Genomic DNA, 23794 nt, shown 5'->3' with positions numbered 1-23794 from the left:
TCACCCAAGTTCCCTCGGGAAGTCCTTCATCGCTAAAAATATCCCAGGTTTAAGCACCCCAATGTGTTTATCATTCTTTTCATGACAAAATATAGCCTCTCACCAAAACACACTTACACACACCTTACCCCCCCCCCCCCAGCTCTGTGAAGGTGCGAAAACATCGTCCTCTATTCCCATTGCCAATGGCTTGGTCTGTAGTGGAGCAAACCTCACTGCTGCTATGAGATTATCATGATTAAATCAATCATGAGACGCCAGCAAAAATCGGCTTTCCATTTATCTGACTTTCATTTATCTGACTTTCATTTATCTCTATGTCCATCCCTTATATTTAGACTCACAATTAAGTGGTTTAACATTGTATTTTCAGGCCAACCATGGCTACAAGTAGAACACAAAACAAGTAGAACACAAAACAAGTAGAACACAAAACAATTAGAACACATAACAAGTAGAACACAAAACAAGTAGAACACAAAACAAGTAGAACACAAAACAATTAGAACACAAAACAATTAGAACACAAAACAATTAGAACACAAAACAAGTAGACCACAAACAATTAGAACACAAAACAATTAGAACACAAAACAATTAGAACACAAAACAATTAGAACACAAAACAAGTAGAACACAAAACAATTAGAACACAAAACAAGTAGACCACAAACAATTAGAACACAAAACAATTAGAACACAAAACAATTAGAACACAAAACAATTAGAACACAAAACAAGTAGAACACAAAACAATTTGAACCCAAAACAATTTGACATAAACAGTTGCATTCATGAGTTTTGACAAATGTCAATAAAAAAATAAGGTCCACCAAAGAGAAAACCTGATCAAAATGAATTGATATGAAGCTGTAAGTATAGAAATGGTTTCCTCAGTGGGAAATTAATATCCAACTAGTCAGTGACAACTGTGTGGAGTTTGTGACAGTAACTATGTGAGCTTATTACAGTATTATAGACACAATGTCCTGGGATTTCCTGTTGTTCTGTTGAAGAACCCCTTACAGTATTATAGACACTATGTCCTGGGATTTCCTATGATGTTCTGTTGAAGAACCTCATACCTTCTAATGACTGTAGTGTGGTCTGTGAGTATCATAGATAAAAAGTCTCCGTTTTTCATAGATAGCTTTTTGTAGCTCAAACCATTCGACTCTACAGACGTTTTGTATAAAATACCCATCCCTGGGCCCCTTCGGGATCTGCCCTCGTCTCACACACTGTTCTAGCTCATCTCCCGTTAATCACACAGACTAATGATTGGTATCTGTTGATACAGAAGACTAATACAACGCTACAACCAAGAAGTCTGTAACTCAACGTCCAAAATGGGACTCATTGGGTTAATACAATATAATGTAATATTTAGGGGACCATTTTGTAGCTCTTGCTGTATAATTGCCTTCATCAGATACGTTACCTTGGTCCTAACAGAGAACGCTCGATGCTCCGTTTGCTTGCAGGGCATAAGAACAGTCAGAATGAAGCTTTACAGTAGAAAATAGAACTGACATCAAAGCAGATCAATATATTTTATTCATTCATTATATTTCCACTTCATTCTTGCACTAAGTGGAGAAACTTAAATATAAATGAAAAGAGACATAAATTGTTAGTAAAAACCTTGAAACTGTTTTTGAATAAGAATACAACCGTTTTGCAATACTGTCACAGAGTGGATGAGTTTGGTAGACATTGTACTGAATAACCCACATGAAGCAGAATACCACAATGTTATAGTACATTATAGTACTTATCTAACACTCCAAAGTACATTAAATCTCAATGTTTACTGAGTACTGTATGGTTTAATTTAATACAGAGAAGTGACATTTCAGAAACACACAACTATATTGCTGACAAATGAAAAAAAGATCAAATTTGAACTCATGGGCAACATTTTGTCCTGTTAGTTACAATAAAGTACAATGTTCACAGCTAAGAAAAAAGAAAGAAAAACAAAAAAATACATATATATATATATATATATAGTAGCCTATATTGAACACAGCTCTCTCAAACTATTTCATGCAGTTCTTCCTTTCAGGTTGTCATCGAATTTTGTAATTTAGGTGAACCATCCCTTTATCCCTTTAAGCTCTTCTAGCTGTGTTTCTCTGTACATTCAAAATGATATATTTACAAATTCAACAAATAATCAACATTTCTGTAAAAAAAAAAACAACAACAACGTAAAACTTGATGCAAGTTAAGAAAAGAAAATAGCTTGCGAACCCTTGTCACCTTAAATGTACTTTATACGAGTGAGCACCTCTTTCCTAGCATGACTAATATCCCCTCAACAACAGCACACACACACGTGCACACAGACACACGCACCACAAGAAGAGCCATAAGGTCACCATCTGACAAGAAGAGGCATAAGGTCACCATCAGGGGAGATCATGTGAGTTGCAACCACAGGAAATGAGATCACACGCAGGTCAAAGGTCATGAGGATGACATCATGAGGGCGTGTATAGCATCAGCATTTGCATTCGCAGCAAAAGAATACTACATTTAGGAGCTCTCTGTCTGCATATACATACTGTACAAAATCCTGCACTGTAAATTCAACCTTTACCTTTGTTACTGTAAATTCAGCCTTTACCTTTGTTACCTTAAATTCAACCTTTAACTTTGCTACTGTAAATTCAACCTTTACCTTTGCTACTGTAAATTCAACATTTACCTTTGTTACTGTAAATTCAACCTTTACCTTTGTTACCTTAAATTCAACCTTTAACTTTGCTACTGTAAATTCAACCTTTACCTTTGTTACTGTAAATTCAACCTTTACCTTTGTTACTGTAAATTCAACCTTTACCTTTGTTACTGTAAATTCAACCTTTATCTTTGTTACTGTAAATTCAACCTTTACCTTTGTTACTGTAAATTCAACCTTTATCTTTGTTACTGTAAATTCAACCTTTACCTTTGTTACTGTAAATTCAACCTTTACCTTTGTGACTGTAAATTCAACCTCTACCTTTGTTACTGTAAATTCAACCTTTCATTATGTGACTGTTAATTCAACCTTTCTGCAACAACAACTGTATAAACTGTACAAACTGCCCGTCTTGCAAAAATACATAGAATAATAGCCATACATTTAGTAACTCATTTCACCACTAGGTCCACCAAGACATTGATGCCTCTTTATGGTGGCCCTGAGGGACAAAAAGCACCTCTAACATACACAATAATATCAAGATAACGCTTTGACTGTAAAAACAATATGGTAAATGATACAAATGTGAACCGCATAGTAGTCCAAGATAGACAATAAGATAGACAATGTCTTCCATGTAATATACTAATTAGTGTTCATCTCAATATGTTAATATATGTATGTACATCGTCTCAGGATTTCCATGCACTCTATAAGAATCATAGTCCTCCAGGAGTATCTAGTATCTTACCTTACCTCTTTAAGGAATACCTAGGATAGGATAAAGTAATCCCTCTCACCCCCCCTCCCCCTGAAAAGATTTAGATGCACTACTGTTCCACTGGAGGTCATAAGGTGAATGCACCAATTTGTAAGTCGCTCTGGATAAGAGCGTCTGCTAAATGACTTAAATGTAAAATGTAAATGTATCTCCAATGTGTATCTTATGTGTATGTGACAGCAGGGTGGTTCTCATTGGTGGTTCTGGGTGCAGATGGGTGGGGCATGTAATGATGATGATGATGATGATGATAAGCCACACAATGATGTGATTGCCCTGTGATATGGGGGGATGGAACAGTCACCGCAGTGTCTCCTATTGGCTGGGAGGATAAACGTCTAATTAGCTACGCAAAGAATATATAAGAATCCGCAACGCTGCCTAGTGGCCTGGCTACACAAAAAAGTTGCATATACTGTAGCGCCACCTAGTGGCCTGGCTGACCAGTTGACTGGCTACACAAAGGAGTTCATAGTGGTTGTGTTAACCGGGGAGTGGGCCTCAGCAGTTTCCCTGATGGAGCTCTTTCCACTGTACTGCCCAATAAAAGACCCATCCTCGTTGAACTGTCCATCTCCACCTCCATAGTCAACTAAACTTTCGTCACTGCTGTCCCTGTGCACCGTCCCGTTAGAAGGTGTGCGGCTCCCTTTTAATGGCTTATGGTCCTCAGTGTCACTAGGAGAAAAGGACATGCAGGTGTTATGATGACATGAGAATGTAAACAAGGAGTTTAGTGCCTTTTTTTTTTTAGATGGAGCGTTGAAGGGCTGCCAATTCATTTTACTTTGATTTCCCAGGTCAAATTACCTTTGGTAGTTTTGTAATTCCCTTATTAATATGGAAAGTAGGATTAATATGGAAAGTAGGATTAATATGGAAAGTAGGATAGCCTAAGGCCTGATCCATTGATCTAGCCCATCAGTCTACAATTTTAGTTACTTATGATAATATTGTATAAATACTTAAATATTTACTCAAATAGTACTACATCTGATAGTCATTAACATTTCTGTCCACTGCAGCAGATTCAATTTCTGTAGCAGAATTTACTTTGCCCCAAGTCTAAAAAAAAAAGAGAGACATGATCGATTAGTTGGTTCCATCACGCAAAAGGGGAATTCAAGCAAAATCATACCTGTTCTGAATTCCTCATGAAAGCATAACATGAGGTGGAAAATAATAACATGTGCTGTGTTGCTAGACACAAACTTTTATCACCTACAAAGGTTGCAATGAAAAACAGAAAATCCAAGGCAATGATATAAATAAACACATATGAAAAGCACATTTTCAGCCAAATGACTCAAAGCAAAAAAATCCAAATTATTACAATTTTGCAAACAAATGAAGAAACAGCAAATAACGTTTTTTTTTTAAACATTAGTTAGACAACATTGAAATCGATGTGAGGTTATGATTCATGACTGTGAATAGCAGGTGAACACTCCATAAAGCTTCAATAATGATTATTAATAATTTACTACATGTGTTATTACCATTCATAACAGGTTATGTCAGCTTATATCACAATGCATAAAAATGACTACCGGGACCAGGATACAATCTACAGTTAACTGATCAAAAACACTGCATATGGCACAAAAACATTATCCTATGATATGTTATAACATCACTGTGTAGTCTTTATGACAGCTCATAACCGTTTAGAAGACACATAAGGCCAGTGGTGTAATCCTGGGATGGATTTTACAACAGGCCTTTTTCACCAAGTGGCTTTAGTTACTGTTTATCTAACAGACATCACAGTATAGCAGCTCTTTGGTTCCTCCTCTCACACCAGTCTAGCAGTACCCTTCCTTACCTTGCCTGACACCTAGCAGTACCCTTCCTTACCTTGCCTGACACCTAGCAGTACCCTTCCTTACCTTGCCTGACACCTAGCAGTACCCCTCCTTACCTTGCCTGACACCAAGCAGTACCCTTCCTTACCTTGCCTGACACCTAGCAGGACCCTTCCTTACCTTGCCTGACACCTAGCAGTACCCTTCCTTACCTTGCCTGACACCTAGCAGTACCCTTCCTTACCTTGCCTGACACCTAGCAGTACCCCTCCTTACCTTGCCTGACACCAAGCAGTACCCTTCCTTACCTTGCCTGACACCTAGCAGGACCCTTCCTTACCTTGCCTGACACCTAGCAGTACCCCTCCTTACCTTGCCTGACACCAAGCAGTACCCTTCCTTACCTTGCCTGACACCTAGCAGGACCCTTCCTTACCTTGCCTGACACCTAGCAGTACCCTTCCTTACCTTGCCTGACACCTAGCAGTACCCTTCCTTACCTTGCCTGACACCCACATCCCCTTATACACAGAGTGAGGAAGAGCATATAGAATGATCAGAGAGTGAGCGATACATAACCCCTTACTCCTCATCAACACACACACACACACACACACACACACACACACACACACACACACACACACACACACACACACACACACACACAGGGATCACTATATAGGAGTATAAACAGATCCTTTCATTGCAGTATTGAGAGTTTTAAAATGGGAAAAGTGTTTTCATCTGTACGCAGAACTAGTTCTGCACTGACTATCATGTACACTTGGTAACCCAAGTTATCTGTGTTTTACTGTGCCCTTCTATGTCTAAGCATAAGGCAGTCACTAACATAGCAGTATGTATCTTTCTTTAACAATATGAACTTTGAGATTATTTTATGTAATGAAAATAAATGGCTATACAAGTTAAATAAATGTGAAATAATAACATCTCATTACACCTGTAAGTGTAGACGCTGGTGCTCAATGTCAACAGTTACATCACACAGTACAGGACTTACTGCAGTCACACCACAACAGGTCAGTAGAGTTAGGTTGTTATAGTACAGGACTTACTGCAGTCACACCAGAACAGGTCAGTAGAGTTAGGTGGTTATAGTACAGGACTTACTGCAGTCACACCAGAACAGGTCAGTAGAGTTAGGTGGTTATAGTACAGGACTTACTGCAGTCACACCAGAACAGGTCAGTAGAGTTAGGTGGTTATAGTACAGGACTTACTGCAGTCACACCAGAACAGGTCAGTAGAGTTAGGTGGTTATAGTACAGGACTTACTGCAGTCACACCAGAACAGGTCAGTAGAGTTAGGTGGTTATAGTACAGGACTTACTGCAGTCACACCAGAACAGGTCAGTAGAGTTAGGTGGTTATAGTACAGGACTTACTGCAGTCACACCAGAACAGGTCAGTAGAGTTAGGTGGTTATAGTACAGGACTTACTGCAGTCACACCAGAACAGGTCAGTAGAGTTAGGTTGTTATAGTACAGGACTTACTGCAGTCACACCAGAACAGGTCAGTAGAGTTAGGTTGTTATGTCTCTATTGACATACAGCTCTAGTCCACCTTGGTTGGAATAATGGCATTGATGGAAAGTATGATATCTCTTCACAAAGGCACTCTATATCATACATTTAGCCTTGTGATATATTATCTAATACTTGTTTTTTGAATGATATAAACTCTGTTGTATTGTCTATTATTTTCTTATTTGAATGGACAGAATAGGGTTTCTCTCATGTTAGGATCACAAACTAGATAGAGTTATGATGTGGGCAGAATAACAATAGCATTATTCCTTGTATAAACTTTAAATAGCATCCTTTTAGCCCTGGGATTGACAGTACTCTCAGTGTTCGCCATGTCCCTGCAACAGTAGCTTCATACTGGATAACATATACTGTACATATCTAGGATTTCATCCAATACAATATTGGCTACAGTAATTTCCTCATAAGATCTTCACCACATCACGCACATCAGACAACATTATATATCCATAATCTATAGATGTATGTATCACAGCATATCATGTATATTATATAACATATTTACCTTTAAATATATGATACAAAAAGTAATAATAGCAAATACAAAAGCAAAACCCATCAGATAAATTGGGGATAAAGCTGGACCAGTACAAAATAAGGTTTCCAAAACGCTATACATAAATAAAGTGCTTCAACGTTCTTCATATTTGCATGCGTGGTTGGAAAAGCAAGCAGTCTAGAAAAATGATTAGAGGATGCTAGTGCAAGCATATCTAGATTACTGCAGATAGTTAGAGCTAATATGGACTGGGATGAGTGCCCTCACTGTATGCTTATGTATGCAAACATTCATTTACTAAGCATGTATATTATATAATACAATAGCTATATTTATACGCATAATGTATTCATTACAAAGGGATTCATTTGGTTAGAAATGAGAAATGAGTGGGGCAGGTACATCTACATCTACACATGCCAGTTTGGGATGCTGTAACTGAGTACTGCAAATTTTCCTGACAGTCCTTGGGAAAGTTTTTAAAAGCTTGAAAATCCCCTAAAACTTAGACCTGAATTATATTGTATATCCTGCTTCTCGAACGACGCAACACAGTCAAACACACTACAATATCAACCTGTTGGTGGGGCACACAAGCCACCAACACACTAAGCAGAGGAGAATCCAACCCCCCCCCCCCTGTTGGTGGGGCACACAAGCCACCAACACACTAAGCAGAGGAGAATCCAACCCCCCTGTTGGTGGGGCACACAAGCCACCAACACACTAAGCAGAGGAGAATCCAACCCCCCACCCCCCTGTTGGTGGGGCACACAAGCCACCAACACACTAAGCAGAGGAGAATCCAACCCCCCCCCCCTGTTGGTGGGGCACACAAGCCACCAACACACTAAGCAGAGGAGAATCCAACCCCCCCCCTGTTGGTGGGGCACACAAGCCACCAACACACTAAGCAGAGGAGAATCCAACCCCCCTGTTGGTGGGGCACACAAGCCACCAACACACTAAGCAGAGGAGAATCCAACCCCCCCCTGTTGGTGGGGCCACACAAGCCACCAACACACTAAGCAGAGGAGAATCCAACCCCCCCCCTGTTGGTGGGGCACACAAGCCACCAACACACTAAGCAGAGGAGAATCCAACCCCCCCCCTGTTGGTGGGGCACACAAGCCACCAACACACTAAGCAGAGGAGAATCCAATCCCCCCCTGTTGGTGGGGCACACAAGCCACCAACACACTAAGCAGAGGAGAATCCAACCCCCCCTGTTGGTGGGGCACACAAGCCACCAACACACTAAGCAGAGGAGAATCCAACCCCCCTGTTGGTGGGTGGGGCACACAAGAATCCACCAACACACCAACACACTAAGCAGAGGAGAATCCAATCCCCCCCCTGTCCCTGAACCCGTCACTGACCCCACTTCTGACCAAGACCTCCCCCCCCCAACCCCCCCCCTGTCCCTGAACCCGTCACTGACCCCACTTCTGACCAAGACCTCCCCCAACCCCCGTCCCCCCCCTGTCCCTGAACCCGTCACTGACCCCACTTCTGACCAAGACCTCCCCCAACCCCCCGTCCCTGACCAAGACCATCGGCCCCACTCTGACCAAGACCTCCCCCAACCCCCCCTCTGACCCAGACCCCCCCCCCCCTCCCCCTGTCCCTGAACCCGTCACTGACCCCACTTCTGACCAAGACCTCCCCCAACCCCCCCCCCCGTCCCCCCTGACCCAGTCCCCCCCTGAACCCGTCATCCCCACTCTGACCCAGACCCCCCCCCCGTCCCCATCTCTGACCCAGACCCCCTCCCCCGCCCCCCTCTGACCCCATCCCCATCTCTGACCCCATCCCAACGTCCTCCCTTAGAACAGGCTTGTGCTTTACTGTGTAGCGCCAAAGAGCTGCACTGACAGAATCCTTGTTGGAACGATGCTGGTCCTGGAGGGGGGGGTTTGAAAGGTCAGCTGTAAGAGGGGGGTCTGAGGCCCAGCAGCTGGAGGTCAGCTGTAAGGAGGGGGGGCGGGGCAGAGCTCCTGCCCAGCTGAGAGGAACCAGGTCAGGGGAGGGAGCGAGGCCTTGGTGGGGTGGTTGGCTTGGGGCAGGTGTAGGATCTTGGCCCACGGGCTCCAGATTCACGTTTCTCACCTGTATTCCCCAAAAGTACAGTCATCCTCTTTCATGGGCTGGAACTCTGGGTCTGTGTGAGCGTCCTCTTTTTCTTTCACTAGGGACAGAGATTGAGCAAATGGGTCTGTTATTATGACCTGAGCTAGGTGATGGATGCGGAGATGGAATTGAGCGTGTTTTTGTATGCGTGTCTGCATAGACGGGTGTGTGTGTGAACGTTTGCGCACTTGTGTGTGTGTGTGTGTGCGCGTGTGTGTGTGTGTGTGTGTGTGTGTGTGTGTGTGTGTGTGTGTGTGTGTGTGTGTCACCCACCTGGGTATTTGCCTCCCTTATTCCTCTTAATGAAGCAGATGATGAGGAGGACGAGGATGAGGAGAGCGATGGCACACATCAGGCCGATGAACCAGCCCTGAGTAGCGATGTCAGCCTGTCTGGATGGCATAGCTGGTCAGGCACCGAAGGGAAGGAAGAGAACACTGTTATAGGAAGAGAACACTGTTAATGACAGTCCTGCTTGCTTTAACTGAGGAAGGTAAAACCTTGTTCCTATACTGTAATATAATGACAATGTTAATGGACAATAAATGAATTCTTATTATTATCACACAGCCACTATTGTAATCACAGCTCCTAAAGTAGATACTGACCATCAAAACATAAGTATGATAGTACATGATAGTATAAATATAGGATTCCAAAGCAATACAATTTTTGAACATATTGTTTGGAAATTGTTACATAATGTTACTGTAACAGACAGTTGTGATGTTATGATAGTGATGTTATGTTGTTGTTGATAGTAGTTATGATAGTGATGTTATGTTGTTGTTTTTGTTGTTGATAGTAGTTATGATAGTGATGTTATGTTGTTGTTGATAGTAGTTATGATAGTGATGTTATGTTGTTGTTGATAGTAGTTATGATAGTGATGTTATGTTGTTGTTTTTGTTGTTGATAGTAGTTATGATAGTGATGTTATGTTGTTGTTTTTGTTGTTGATAGTAGTTATGATAGTGATGTTATGTTGTTGTTTTTGTTGTTGATAGTAGTTATGATAGTGATGTTATGTTGTTGTTGTTGTTGTTGATAGTAGTTATGATAGTGATGTTATGTTGTTGTTTTTGTTGTTGATAGTAGTTATGATAGTGATGTTATGTTGTTGTTTTTGTTGTTGATAGTAGTTATGATAGTGATGTTATGTTGTTGTTTTTGTTGTTGATAGTAGTTATGATAGTGATGTTATGTTGTTGTTTTTGTTGTTGATAGTAGTTATGATAGTGATGTTATGTTGTTGTTGTTGTTGTTGATAGTAGTTATGATAGTGATGTTATGTTGTTGTTTTTGTTGTTGATAGTAGTTATGATAGTGATGTTATGTTGTTGTTGTTGTTGTTGATAGTAGTTATGATAGTGATGTTATGTTGTTGTTGTTGTTGTTGATAGTAGTTATGATAGTGATGTTATGTTGTTGTTTTTGTTGTTGATAGTAGTTATGATAGTGATGTTATGTTGTTGTTTTTGTTGTTGATAGTAGTTATGATAGTGATGTTATGTTTTTGTTGTTGTTGTTGATAGTAGTTATGATAGTGATGTTATGTTGTTGTTTTTGTTGTTGATAGTAGTTATGATAGTGATGTTATGTTGTTGTTTTTGTTGTTGATAGTAGTTATGATAGTGATGTTATGTTTTTGTTGTTGTTGTTGATAGTAGTTATGATAGTGATGTTATGTTGTTGTTTTTGTTGTTGATAGTAGTTATGATAGTGATGTTATGTTGTTGTTTTTGTTGTTGATAGTAGTTATGATAGTGATGTTATGTTGTTGTTTTTGTTGTTGATAGTAGTTATGATAGTGATGTTATGTGGTTGTTTTTGTTGTTGATAGTAGTTATGATAGTGATGTTATGTTGTTGTTTTTGTTGTTGATAGTAGTTATGATAGTGATGTTATGTTAAACATCTCAGCTGTGGAAGTTAAAGAAGGCACATTAATACAGAGAGTGATTATGATGGTTAACAGCTCGACTCTGTCAGTACGTGACAAGGTTCTCAAGTTTTCCAGCACTCTTTCTTTCCTCTCAATCTCTCTCTCTCACACACACACACACACACACACACACACACACACACACACACACACACACACACACACACACACACACACACACACACACACACACACAGAGCGAGAGAGAGACACACACACACACACAGAGAGACACGCACACACACACACACACACACACACACACACACACACACACACACACACACACACACACACACAGAGAGGGAGACACACACACACACAGACACAGACAAGTTAAGCACAGAAGGACAGTCAGGTGGAGTATATCTCCGTAATTAAGTGAATGATATGATCTACAAGGAGATGGTCTTACAGGACGTCTTTCCAGGAAAACAAAACACAGACAGGATATGACATCACGCAGGTCAGAAAACCACCCAGTCTATATCTCTCCTGAACATTAGAATGACCACGACAACAGATATACTGTTAATAAACTGGATCGTTTACCTACTGAATAGGTGCCTAAGCAGTAGAGAATTACACAGCTAGCATAACAAACATGTTTCTCAATCTCTACAACAACACAGGGCAAGGCAAAGCGAGGCCGGGCGGCGCCGGTGACGACCAGCCAATCGCGTGCTGCCTCACCTGGAACGGTCACCAAAAGCTCTTCTGATTGGTGGAGCACCGCTTGGTCGTCGTGACCCTTGGCAACCACGCGTACCCTATAGGACAGGCCCTCCTTTAAGCCCTTCAGCACATAGGCCTGAGATCCATTTACATACTCTTTCTGCCAATCCTCTTCACCGAGAGCTGCAGGAAGAAAGGCGCTTTGAAAGATGTTTGTCTGTCCGGTGCACATTTTAGGACATCCATCATAGTCAGAATGTACGGTGCGCATATTAGGACTACCGTACACAGTTAGACAAACATTGTTGATGTCCTAATATGTCTACCGTACACCTGACATTGTAACAACGTTGGGATGGGCTATGGAGTTTCATGAAGGGATGGTTTTATCTTGTGTCATGAACTGGCGTCTATCATATCAATATTAGATATCACTAATTGTGTATATGGGTCTTTCTATAAACTAGGGAACCAGTGAGTATTTCCTATTTACGGGGCAACTTGTCACAGATATTGATAAGCCATTGATAATAATCTGCTAATTATTTTCATGTCATTACGTTAAGATATAATGGGGATCATAGCTATATTCAGTATAATTCACGAGTTGATTTAAAACCTGTTAAATCCTTTATCATGGTTGGTGTCTTGACCAATTTGTTCAAAATCATGTGACATTACATTTCTGTCCTTGCATTTATGTAAGTTGTCCTTAGGTCATATATTAAGCATTAATCGGTTAAATTAGACATTGAACTTGAACTCTGTGAGAATCCTGGATCTAGCTGTCTGACAATTTGTTGTATAGAGATCTCAGAAATGCTGTGTAACTAGGTAACATTCAGTTCTCTCTTATGTTACGGTGTGAAAACAGTTTTCATGGGCACACAAATCCAAAATAATACATGCGATTGCAAAATCAAATGCTTCAACCAAAAGAGTCACCTTACCTGAATACTTCAAACCTACATCGATACTGTCATTACCGTGGTTCTTCAGTAATTATGTATAATACTTGTTTGGGTGCACATTTGTTGTCCAACTGATTAGTTACACCGTGGAATTTACACACATCATCATCTGATCCAGGAAGGAATTTTCTGACTGACAGTCAAGTGATGACATCATCATCTGATCCAGGAAGGAATTTTCTGACTGACAGTCAAGTGATGACATCATCATCTGATCCAGGAAGGAATTTTCTGACTGACAGTCAAGTGATGACATCATCATCTGATCCAGGAAGGAATTTTCTGACTGACAGTCAAGTGAAGAACAGCTGTTGTGAAAGTGAATGTGACACAACAACAGTGCTGGAAAAAAAGGAATGTCCAGAATGTTTTGGTGTCTCATTGGTTACACCGGTGAAGACAGTGGTGCCTGGATCCAGGTTGGATCTAATAACCCGAGTGACTTGATGTTTATCTGCTGTTGTTGTCAGCTTGATTTACAGCAGGGACTCGTTAGATTTAACAGAGAAAGCATCCTAGTTAATGTGTTCATGTTTTCACATGTTTTTGTGCTTCTGATTGGACACCTGAAGTCTGCTGTGCGCAATTGTGTAGGATAGACTATTGCGCAACAACCCAACGCTCTTCCTATGAATTATTCTGGATATAATGACAACACATTACATAGCCTAGTGGGCTTATTGACACTATGATTTGGTAATGAAATAACAGGACAAATAATATTATTTTCCATGTTACTCCTGCAATTTTAAACAATACAAGGCGCTTGAAGAAGCCTACTTGAACTTGAATTTGGAGCTCAGAAATGCAAGTATTGGAATAGGCCTACCTTGAAAATGTCCTCAATTGGGTGCTTGAAAAGTCCAAGTAATTATTGTAGCCAATGTATAGTCCTATGTTGTTGTATAGGTGGAGTTAAGGGCAATTTACATATATTCACTTTTACTCCTCTAAATACACATGTGGAACTGCATAAAAATATTTCTTTATTTTGATCCCAATGTCCCACATTGTGCCCATTATTTATAGAAAGACCCACGTGCATAGTATGTTATTTCATGGAATTCTACAAATGAAGTATGATTATAATAAATCATTAGAGGATGTGTCTCAGTGAAGAATTGTGTTATTCAACTAAATCAGATTACTCTAATATTTCAGCCGGCACTTTTACTACATTATTGTCCCTATTACATTTATGGGGATGGTACAAACGCATTTGAGTATTTGAATTCAGTTTTTCTAAATATTTATACTACAAACACAATTAGGTGTGTGCTTTTACCCTCGGTGTAGGTCAACAAAACAACTACAGACATGTTGAGAGTTCAATCAATATGGGATATAAAAAAATATCCTTTTAGACCCCAGATGGGCAAGTCCAGTCCTCGGGGGCCTGATTAAGGGTCACCCTTTTTACCCCAGCCCCAGCGAACACACCTGACTCCAATAATCAACTAATCATGATATTCAGTTTAGAATACAATTAGTTGAATCAGCTGTGTTGGCAAGGAATGGGGACAGAGTGTGAATGGGGACAGAGTGTGAATGGGGACAGAGTGTGAATGGGGACAGAGTGTGAATGGGGACAGACTGTGAATGGGGACAGAGTGTGAATGGGGACAGAGTGTGAATGGGGACAGAGTGTGAATGGGGACAGACTGTGAATGGGGACAGACTGTGAATGGGGACAGACTGTGAATGGGGACAGAGTGTGAATGGGGACAAAGTGTGAATGGGGACAGAGTGTGAATGGGGACAGAGTGTGAATGGGGACAGAGTGTGAATGGGGACAGACTGTGAATGGGGACAGAATGTGAATGGGGACAGAGTGTGAATGGGGACAAAGTGTGAATGGGGACAGAGTGTGAATGGGGACAGAGTGTGAATGGGGACAGAGTGTGAATGGGGACAAAAGTGTGAATGGGGACAGAGTGTGAATGGGGACAGAGTGTGAATGGGGACAGAGTGTGAATGGGGACAGACTGTGAATGGGGACAGAGTGTGAATGGGGACAAAGTGTGAATGGGAACAGAGTGTGAATGGGGACAGAGTGTGAATGGGGACAGAGTGTGAATGGGGACAGAGTGTGAATGGGGACAGACTGTGAATGGGGACAGAGTGTGAATGGGGACAGAGTGTGAATGGGGACAGAGTGTGAATGGGGACAGAGTGTGACAGCACTCTGGCCCCTGAGGACTGGAGTCGCCCATCTCTGTTTAGACTGTTTCTGCTGCTTTTTCCTGTTGATTATTAGGTTTTTGTTGGGGCAGTTTGAAGGCAGTATATCAAAGATGATTTTTTAAATCAGACTAGATCATTTATCCTATCTGTGCTAGACATACAGTACAGTTCAAAAGTTTGACACAACCTACTCATTCAAGGGTTTTTCTTTACAATGTAGAAAATAGCAAAAATAAAGAAAAAAAAACCTTGAATGAGTAGTTGTGTCCAAACTTTAGACTGATACTGTAACTGCCAATGTTTGCATAAACCCGTATTAGTAGGAGTCTCTTGTTCCTATATGTTTAAGTATAACGGATGTACAGTGGATAAAATAGTTTGTCTTACTGTTGTCGTTCTTAATGATATATTCTACATAAACATGTTTTTCTGCTCCCCAGTACTCCCAACTGATAAGCATTCCGTCCTCTCCCACGGAGGAGCTAACGTTCCCGAATGCCGGAGCCGCTGGATGCACTGAGCACAACGAGAGAAGAAGACAACCATAAAGCTCACACTGGAGGTCAAAGGTCAATTGGAAAAAAATACAGTTCTAATCAAACTGTTCCTGCTGAAAATACTCCTAAAATACTCCGTAAAGAATATATCAATCTGAGTCTGACTTTAAGTCTGTGCACTCACACTCAACTTACTCAAGATACTGACAAAGCCCGTAGCTGACTTTGCTACAGTTTATACCAGTGGTTCCCAACCAGGGGTACGAGGACCCCTGGGGGTACTTGGCCTATCAACAGGGGGTACTTGAGACGACCAATGAGACCATAGGCTTACTGGTAAAATACACGAGGGGGTACTTGAGGGGTACACCGGGCAGAGCAAAATTCAGTTGGTGATACAACAAAAGGTTGGGAACCACTGGTTTATACCATACAAATAACACATAATTTGCTTGTAGGCATAGATTATATTGAACATCTGTCTGTATCATAGAATCTATAGGTCTAAATCAAAGCAAGATACACGTTGATTTTCCATTCCACTTTCAGTTAGTCCTACTTCTATTAAATCTACAGTTACTCCTCTCCTACAAGTACCTTACAAACGGATTCAGACAATAAAGCCTGAACATTTGTAATACGTAAATCACTAAGACTGTAAGAAGTGCATGGACATTGACTAGAGTGGCTGTACCCTTGTGGAATGGGTGGCGTGGAGGAGACCCTGCTATGGGAGGTGAGGTTTGGGTTCGGGTGTACCCTGGAACAACACGGAGAAGAATAAGAAACACCCAACACTCAACAGACACAGCAGCTTCAACCACAGGCAAAGGTAAGACAGTGAGCTGGCTACAAACAGGTCTGTTACCACGCATGCAGTGGAGGTCAGCATGTCTGACTTCACAGTCAGCATGTCTGAGGGGGGATCAGTCGGAGCAGGGTTCAAACACGCACAATGTCATGCATGGGACGGCACAGCACCAGCCAGACATAGAAATACAGACATAGATCAGCAGTCACAGAGTCGCCATCACGCCGTTAGAAAGTAAGATGCAACACTGAAGAGTTTTGAGTGTGCTATATGGTTAACGGTGTTACAGCAGGTCAATAAGCACCACATCATATAATTATGTCTGTACAGATGTAGGATTTTAATTTGATCACTCTATTGTTGCTGAGGATTTCCCTGCGCCAATAGGAAATGCAGATGAACTTTGGGATTTACATAAATTCACTGAAAAAATGCACTAGCACATGGTAATATTAACACTCGCAGCCTGATTTTAACCAGCCTAACCACCGATCAAGCAAAATTATGGACTAAACGTTCAAATTCGTTTGCTGCAGGATTATGTTTGTAAATGTTTTATTGTAACACTTGCTGTGACAATATAGGTCAAATTAAGATTCTACATCTGTATGTAGCTATCTTCAATGTTTCAGATTGGAATTCAGGTCCTGCTGAGTCGAGGGGTCAAGGGGATTGGTGGGAGCAGGAGGAGAGTCTTCCAAAGGGGAACACAGGCTTAGACGGGTCTTTGAAGCCAAGGCAGTATGCGTAAAGCATCTCCGAGTACAGTATGAGTGCTGATCTATTCATTAAAACTGATTCTAGGTCAGTACTCTTATTCTGAGATGCTTTGTAAATATGGGCCCGGATCTGTTTGTATGAGGAGCATGCAGACTCTGAGAGCTACAGGTACCTCCTCCAACCTCGTCTACTGAAGGCTGATACATTAGGACTTTGAGGGAAAAGAGGGGACACAAAAGTTGATATCAAAGTCAATATGACGCCTGCAGTTCCTTTCACTAAATGAACCAGTGAGTAAGCAGGAACATGCTGTAATACAAAACTAACTGAACCAGCTAATGTCAAAGTACTGGGAAACACACTCACAGTTAGTGTTCTTACAACCATTACTACACTGAGGTTATATCATGCTTTGGCACAAAGCTGTACACTGTCTGACATACTGAAGACGATTCAACAGTAGATCCACAAGGACAACAGACTGACATCGTGAACATAAAACAGAGAATGTATGTAACCATATCAAGTTACAGGGTACGTCCTCTACCGTCTACAGTCAAAGTTTGTTTTCTACCTGTGACCTTCAGTAGAGTACTTTCACACTTACCTTCGTCCATAATTGTGACGGCTTCCTCTGTAATGACGGGCCCTGCTCCCTGGCCTGTTTTGGCATTGAAATAAAACTTGTAGCGTGTGCTGTACTTCAGGTTGGGGAGCGTGACGGAGGTCTTGTTGGCCGGCAGGGCCAGCTCTTCAATCGGACCCAGCTCGTTGGAGTTGTTGACTGAAGAGGTGGAGGAGGAGGTAAGGTAGAGGTGGAGGAGGGGAGAGGTGGAGGAGGAGGTAAGGTAGAGGTGGAGGAGGGGAGAGGTGGAGGAGGGGAGAGGTGGAGGAGGGGAGGGGTGGAGGAGGAGGTAAGGTGGAGGAAGGGCGAGGTGGAGGAGGAGGTAAGGTAGAGGTGGAGGAGGGGAGAGGTGGAGGAGGAGGTAAGGTGGAGGAGGGGCAAGGTGGAGGAGGAGGTAAGGTAGAGGTGGAGGAGGAGGTAATGTAGAGATGGAGGAGGGGAGAGATGGAGGAGGAGGTAAGATAGAGGTGGAGGAGGGGAGAGGTGGAGGAGGAGGTAAGGAAGAGGTGGAGGAGGAGGTAAGGTAGAGGTGGAGGAGGGGAGAGGTGGAGGAGGGGGTAAGGTAGAGGTGGAGGAGGGGAGAGGTGGAGGAGGAGGTAAGGTAGAGGTGGAGGAGGGGAGAGGTGGAGGAGGGGTAAGGTAGAGGTGGAGGAGGGGAGAGGTGGAGGAGGGGGTAAGGTAGAGGTGGAGGAGGGGAGAGGTGGAGGAGGGGGTAATGTAGAGGTGGAGGAGGGAAGAGGTGGAGGAGGAGGTAAGGTAGAGGTGGAGGCGGGGAGAGGTGGAGGTGGAGGAGGGGAGAGGTGGAGGAGGAGGTAAGGTAGAGGTGGAGGAGGGGAGAGGTGGAGGAGGGTTAAGGTAGAGGTGGAGGAGGGGATAGGGTAGATGTGGAGAGCTGTTTGTTGATGTTTCTGGTTTGGTCAATACAACATACTGTACATACATGCCTACTGTAATAACTCTTCCCATGATAACTCCTCCTGTAGTAACTACTCCTGTAATAACTCTTCCCATGATAAATCCTCCTGTAGTAACTACTCCTGTAGTAACTCCTCATGTAGTAACTCCTCATGTAGTAACTCCTCATGTAGTAACTCATCATGTAGTAACTCATCATGTAGTAACTCCTCCTGTAGTAACTCCTCCCGTAGTAACTCATCCTGTAGTAACTCCTCCTGTAGTAACTACTCCTGTAGTAACTCCTCCTGTAGTAACTCCTCCTGTAGTAACTCATCATGTAGTAACTCATCATGTAGTAACTCATAATGTAGTAACTCCTCCTGTAGTAACTCCTCCTGTAGTAACTCATCATGTAGTAACTCATCATGTAGTAACTCCTCCTCTAGTAACTCCTCCTGTAGTAACTCCTCATGTAGTAACTCCTCATGTAGTAACTCCTCCTGTAGTAACTCCTCCTGTAGTAACTCCTCCTGTAGTAACTCCTCCCGTAGTAACTCCTCCTGTAGTAACTCCTCATGTAGTAGCTCCTCCTGTAGTAACTCCTCCTGTAGTAACTCCTCCTGTAGTAACTCATCATGTAGTAACTCATCATGTAGTAACTCCTGATGTAGTGACTCATCATGTAGTAACTCCTCATGTAGTAACTCCTCATGTAGTAACTCCTCATGTAGTAACTCCTCCTGTAGTAACTCCTCATGTAGTAACTCCTCCTGTAGTAACTCCTCCTGTAGTAACTCCTAATGTAGTAACTACTTCTGTAATAACTACTCCCATGATAAATCCTCCTGTAGTAACTCCTCCTGTAGTAACTACTCCTGTAGTAACTACTCCTGTAATAACTCTTCCCACAATAAATCCTCCTGTAGTAACTCCTCCTGTAGTAACTCCTCATGTAGTAACTCCTCATGTAGTAACTCCTCCTGTAATAACTCCTCATGTAGTAACTCCACCCGTAGTAACTCCTCCTGTAGTAACTCCTCCTGTAGTAACTCCTCCTGTAGTAACTCCTCATGTAGTAACTCCTCATGTAGTAACTCCTCCTGTAATAACTCCTCATGTAGTAACTCCACCCGTAGTAACTCCACCCGTAGTAACTCCTCCTGTAGTAACTACTCCTGTAGTAACTACTCCTGTAATAACTCTTCCCACAATAAATCCTCCTGTAGTAACTCCTCCTGTAGTAACTCCTCATGTAGTAACTCCTCATGTAGTAACTACTCCTGTAGTAACTCCTCCTGTAGTAACTCCTCATGTAGTAACTCCTCCTGTAGTAACTCCTCATGTAGTAACTCCTCCTGTAATAACTCCTCATGTAGTAACTCCACCCGTAGTAACTCCTCCTGTAGTAACTCCTCATGTAGTAACTCCTCCTGTAGTAACTCATCATGTAGTAACTCATCATGAGGTAACTCCTGATGTAGTGACTCATCATGTAGTAACTCCTCATGTAGTAACTCCTCATGTAGTAACTCCTCATGTAGTAACTCCTCCTGTAGTAACTCCTCATGTAGTAACTCCTCCTGTAGTAACTCCTCCTGTAGTAACTCCTAATGTAGTAACTACTTCTGTAATAACTACTCCCATGATAAATCCTCCTGTAGTAACTCCTCCTGTAGTAACTACTCCTGTAGTAACTACTCCTGTAATAACTCTTCCCACAATAAATCCTCCTGTAGTAACTCCTCCTGTAGTAACTCCTCATGTAGTAACTCCTCCTGTAGTAACTCCTCATGTAGTAACTCCTCCTGTAATAACTCCTCATGTAGTAACTCCACCCGTAGTAACTCCTCCTGTAGTAACTCCTCCTGTAGTAACTCATCATGTAGTAACTCATCATGTAGTAACTCATCATCTAGTAACTCATCATGTAGTAACTCCTCCTGTAGTAACTCCTCATGTAGTAACTCCTCCTGTAGTAACTCCTCATGTAGTAACTCCTCCTGTAATAACTCCTCATGTAGTAACTCCACCCGTAGTAACTCCTCCTGTAGTAACTCCTCCTGTAGTAACTCATCATCTAGTAACTCATCATGTAGTAACTCATCATGTAGTAACTCATCATGTAGTAACTCCTCATCTAGTAACTCATCATCTAGTAACTCCTCATCTAGTAACTCCTCCTGTAGTAACTCCTCCTGTAATAACTCCTCCTAGAGTAACTCCTCCTGTAGTAACTCCTCATGTAGTAACTCATCCTGTAGTAACTCCTCCTGTAGTAACTCCTCCTGTAGTAACTCCTCCTGTAGTAACTCATCATGTAGTAACTCATCATGTAGTAACTCATCATGTAGTAACTCCTCATGTAGTAACTCCTCCTGTAGTAACTCCTCCTGTAATAACTCCTCCTAGAGTAACTCATCCTGTAGTAACTCCTCATGTAGTAACTCATCCTGTAGTAACTCCTCCTGTAGTAACTCCTCCTGTAGTAACTCATCATGTAGTAACTCATCATGTAGTAACTCATCATGTAGTAACTCATCATCTAGTAACTCATCATGTAGTAACTCATCCTGTAGTAACTCCTCCTGTAGTAACTCCTCCTGTAGTAACTCATCCTGTACACTAGACAACACTACAGACAGCAAAGAAGTTTTGGAATCATCAAGAAAGGCTCTCAAATCTCTCAAATCTCAAATGTCTGACAGAACCTGTAGCTCTAAAGATCTACTATCTTATCCCTAATGCAACCTGTCCTTAACATAGGTCGGTGTGAAGGCTCACCTTGCTGGTATTTGAGGATGTAGCCGGTGAGGTGCCCGTTGTGGTCATTGGGAGGACCCCATTCCAGAGTCAAATTGTTCAGGTTAGAGTTGGTGATCCTCAGGAAAGATGGCGGCCCAGGAACTGCATGATAGACACAAAAGGGATATTCACACAAATTCATCTTCATCTGTATTCATCTGTAATGTAAGTTGAGTTGAGCACAAAAGCTTCCTTGAATCAGTACACTAACTATGGATGCCGGCCCACCAACACGGAGCGTTGACTTGAATGAGAATGTCTGTTCTAGTTTCTATATTTTATGACGTAGAATTAATGAATGTTGGCTCCTCCTACCTCCTTCGGGGGTCTCAAACTGCAAGTTGGAGCTGGCGGGGCCCTCCCCCTTGCCATTGTAAACCCTGACGTTGAACAGGTAGAGGCTGTAGGGCTGCAGGCCTGGGAGCATGCCATGACTCTTGTTCCCACTGAAGGACAGAAGCTGCTGCTCCACACGGTGGGGGTTGTGTTTGTGGAGGCTCCTCTCACGCCAGTAATACACCTGGTAGAGACACAGATACAGAGGAGTTACATAGGTGTGTGTGTGTTGGGGGGTTGTGGAGGCTCCGCTATAACGACAGTAATACACCTGGTAAAGACACAGATACAGAGGAGTTAGATGGGTGTGTGTGTGTTGGGGGAGGGGGGGTTGTGGAGGCTCCGCTAACGACAGTAGCTCACCTGAGATATACAAATATAGAGCTATGAAATTGGTGTGTGTGTGTGTGTCATGGTAGGGGGGTAAGCGGCATGTGTCTGTCTGTATGTCTGTTTCTATGCGTCTACTGTTTTGTATCACAGTATTACATGATCCTCTGATCTTCGAAGACAGCGTTGTGTACAGTACCTTGTATCCCTTGAGGTGTCCCCGTACTGTCTTCAGTGGGACAGGCTCCCAGTGCACCTCAGCCAGGGTGCTGTTCAACACTAGGACCTGGACACTGTCTGGAGCCTGCACCGGCACTGTGGGAAACCCCGTCAGGGGGAACGCAATTACAACAGTAACCAGTCACACTAAGGGACAGAACAACACCACTTGAGACAATTACAACTTCTGCTCTAGTTGAACTCAAAATCCATTTTTATTTGCCACATACACATGGTTAGCAGATGTTATTGCGAGTGTAGTGAAATGCTTGTAAGGACTAGAAGCGAGGCAGCCCTCTCTGTCGCCGCCATTTTGTTCCCTAACTTCCAAGAACAGATGAAATGAAGAAGAGATAGAACATGTAACAACTCTGTATCTGTCACGTCATGCAACACACATCAGTCAGTTTTCAGGACACAGATTCATACCTGACACCTTAGAAGCACTTCAATGGAGATTCTCCATTAGGGGCGGCAGATAGCCTAGTGATTAAGAGTGTTGGGACAGTAACCGAAAGGTCGCTGGTTTGAATGGCTGAGCTGACTAGGTGAACAATCTGCCGATGTGCCATTGAGCAAGGCACCAAACCCTAATTGCTCTGGATAAGAGTGCCTGATAAATAAATAATAATGTTTAAAAACAATAAGCATGCTTTACAGTCCAGGAAACCGGCCCATCGTGAATCCTTAAAGAAACAAAATGGACTCACAGTCCTCTCCGGAGTGTCCAGTGACCACAGCTGGATCAGGGCCAATCCCGTTGTTGTTAATGGCTTGAACCTTAACCTCGTATGGTGTGAAGGTGGGAGTCCCAGAGACCATGAACTTGGAGACGTTGGCCACGGTCACTGACGTCCAGTTCTTGTCCACATCCTTCTGTCTCCACATCACCTTGTACTGTAGGCCTGGACCGTTAGCCTGGAGGCCTGACAGTGGCTATGAGAGACAGATAATCACATTGTTATTACTGTGACTAACAGCACTGCATTAATGAACAGCTGACAGGCACCAATCACAGTACTGCATTAATGAACAGCTGACAGGCACCATTCACAGTACTGCATTAATGAACAGCTGACAGGCACCAATCACATTACTGCATTAATGAACAGCTGACAGGCACCAATCACATTACTACATTAATGAACAGCTGACACCAACTTCCTTACAAATAAAATGCTACAGCTGTAGCTTACCTTCCACAATATCATAAGATTGTCATGTTCAGTTCCAAAACCTTTCACTCCGCTGGGGTTCTCATCTGGAGCTGAAGCAGGTGAAGAAATGTCAAATCAACAGTATG

The 23794-nt window shown here is 42.4% G+C and overlaps 1 protein-coding gene across 8 annotated transcripts in view; it reads right to left on the bottom strand.

Annotated features, from left to right (window-relative positions):
• Window positions 1-1539: 1539 nt before the first annotated feature.
• LOC115123238 (neuronal cell adhesion molecule-like) overlaps window positions 1540-23794 on the bottom strand; it is a 183702-nt gene continuing 161447 nt past the window's right edge. For 7 of the 8 annotated variants that reach the window (XM_065022334.1, XM_065022337.1, XM_065022339.1 and 4 more), the window contains 9 exons: window positions 23688-23758; window positions 23202-23427; window positions 22472-22587; window positions 21922-22126; window positions 21586-21708; window positions 17890-18066; window positions 9754-9885; window positions 9460-9538; window positions 1540-4151 (listed from right to left, as the gene is read on the bottom strand). In XM_065022334.1, the coding sequence (XP_064878406.1) occupies window positions 3929-4151; window positions 9460-9538; window positions 9754-9885; window positions 17890-18066; window positions 21586-21708; window positions 21922-22126; window positions 22472-22587; window positions 23202-23427; window positions 23688-23758 (1352 nt within the window). In that variant the 3' untranslated portion in view covers window positions 1540-3928. Of the gene's footprint in view, window positions 4152-9459; window positions 9539-9753; window positions 9886-12117; window positions 12283-15641; window positions 15771-16445; window positions 16512-17454; window positions 17494-17889; window positions 18067-21585; window positions 21709-21921; window positions 22127-22471; window positions 22588-23201; window positions 23428-23687; window positions 23759-23794 lie in introns of all 8 variants that reach the window. The other variant, XM_065022341.1, reaches the window with a different exon arrangement.

Source organism: Oncorhynchus nerka, linkage group LG9a, assembly GCF_034236695.1.
Source record: "Oncorhynchus nerka isolate Pitt River linkage group LG9a, Oner_Uvic_2.0, whole genome shotgun sequence".
Taxonomy (NCBI): Eukaryota; Metazoa; Chordata; class Actinopteri; order Salmoniformes; family Salmonidae; genus Oncorhynchus; species Oncorhynchus nerka.
The sequence above is the reverse complement of the archived record's forward strand: the minus strand, read 5'-3'. Positions and strand labels throughout refer to the sequence as shown.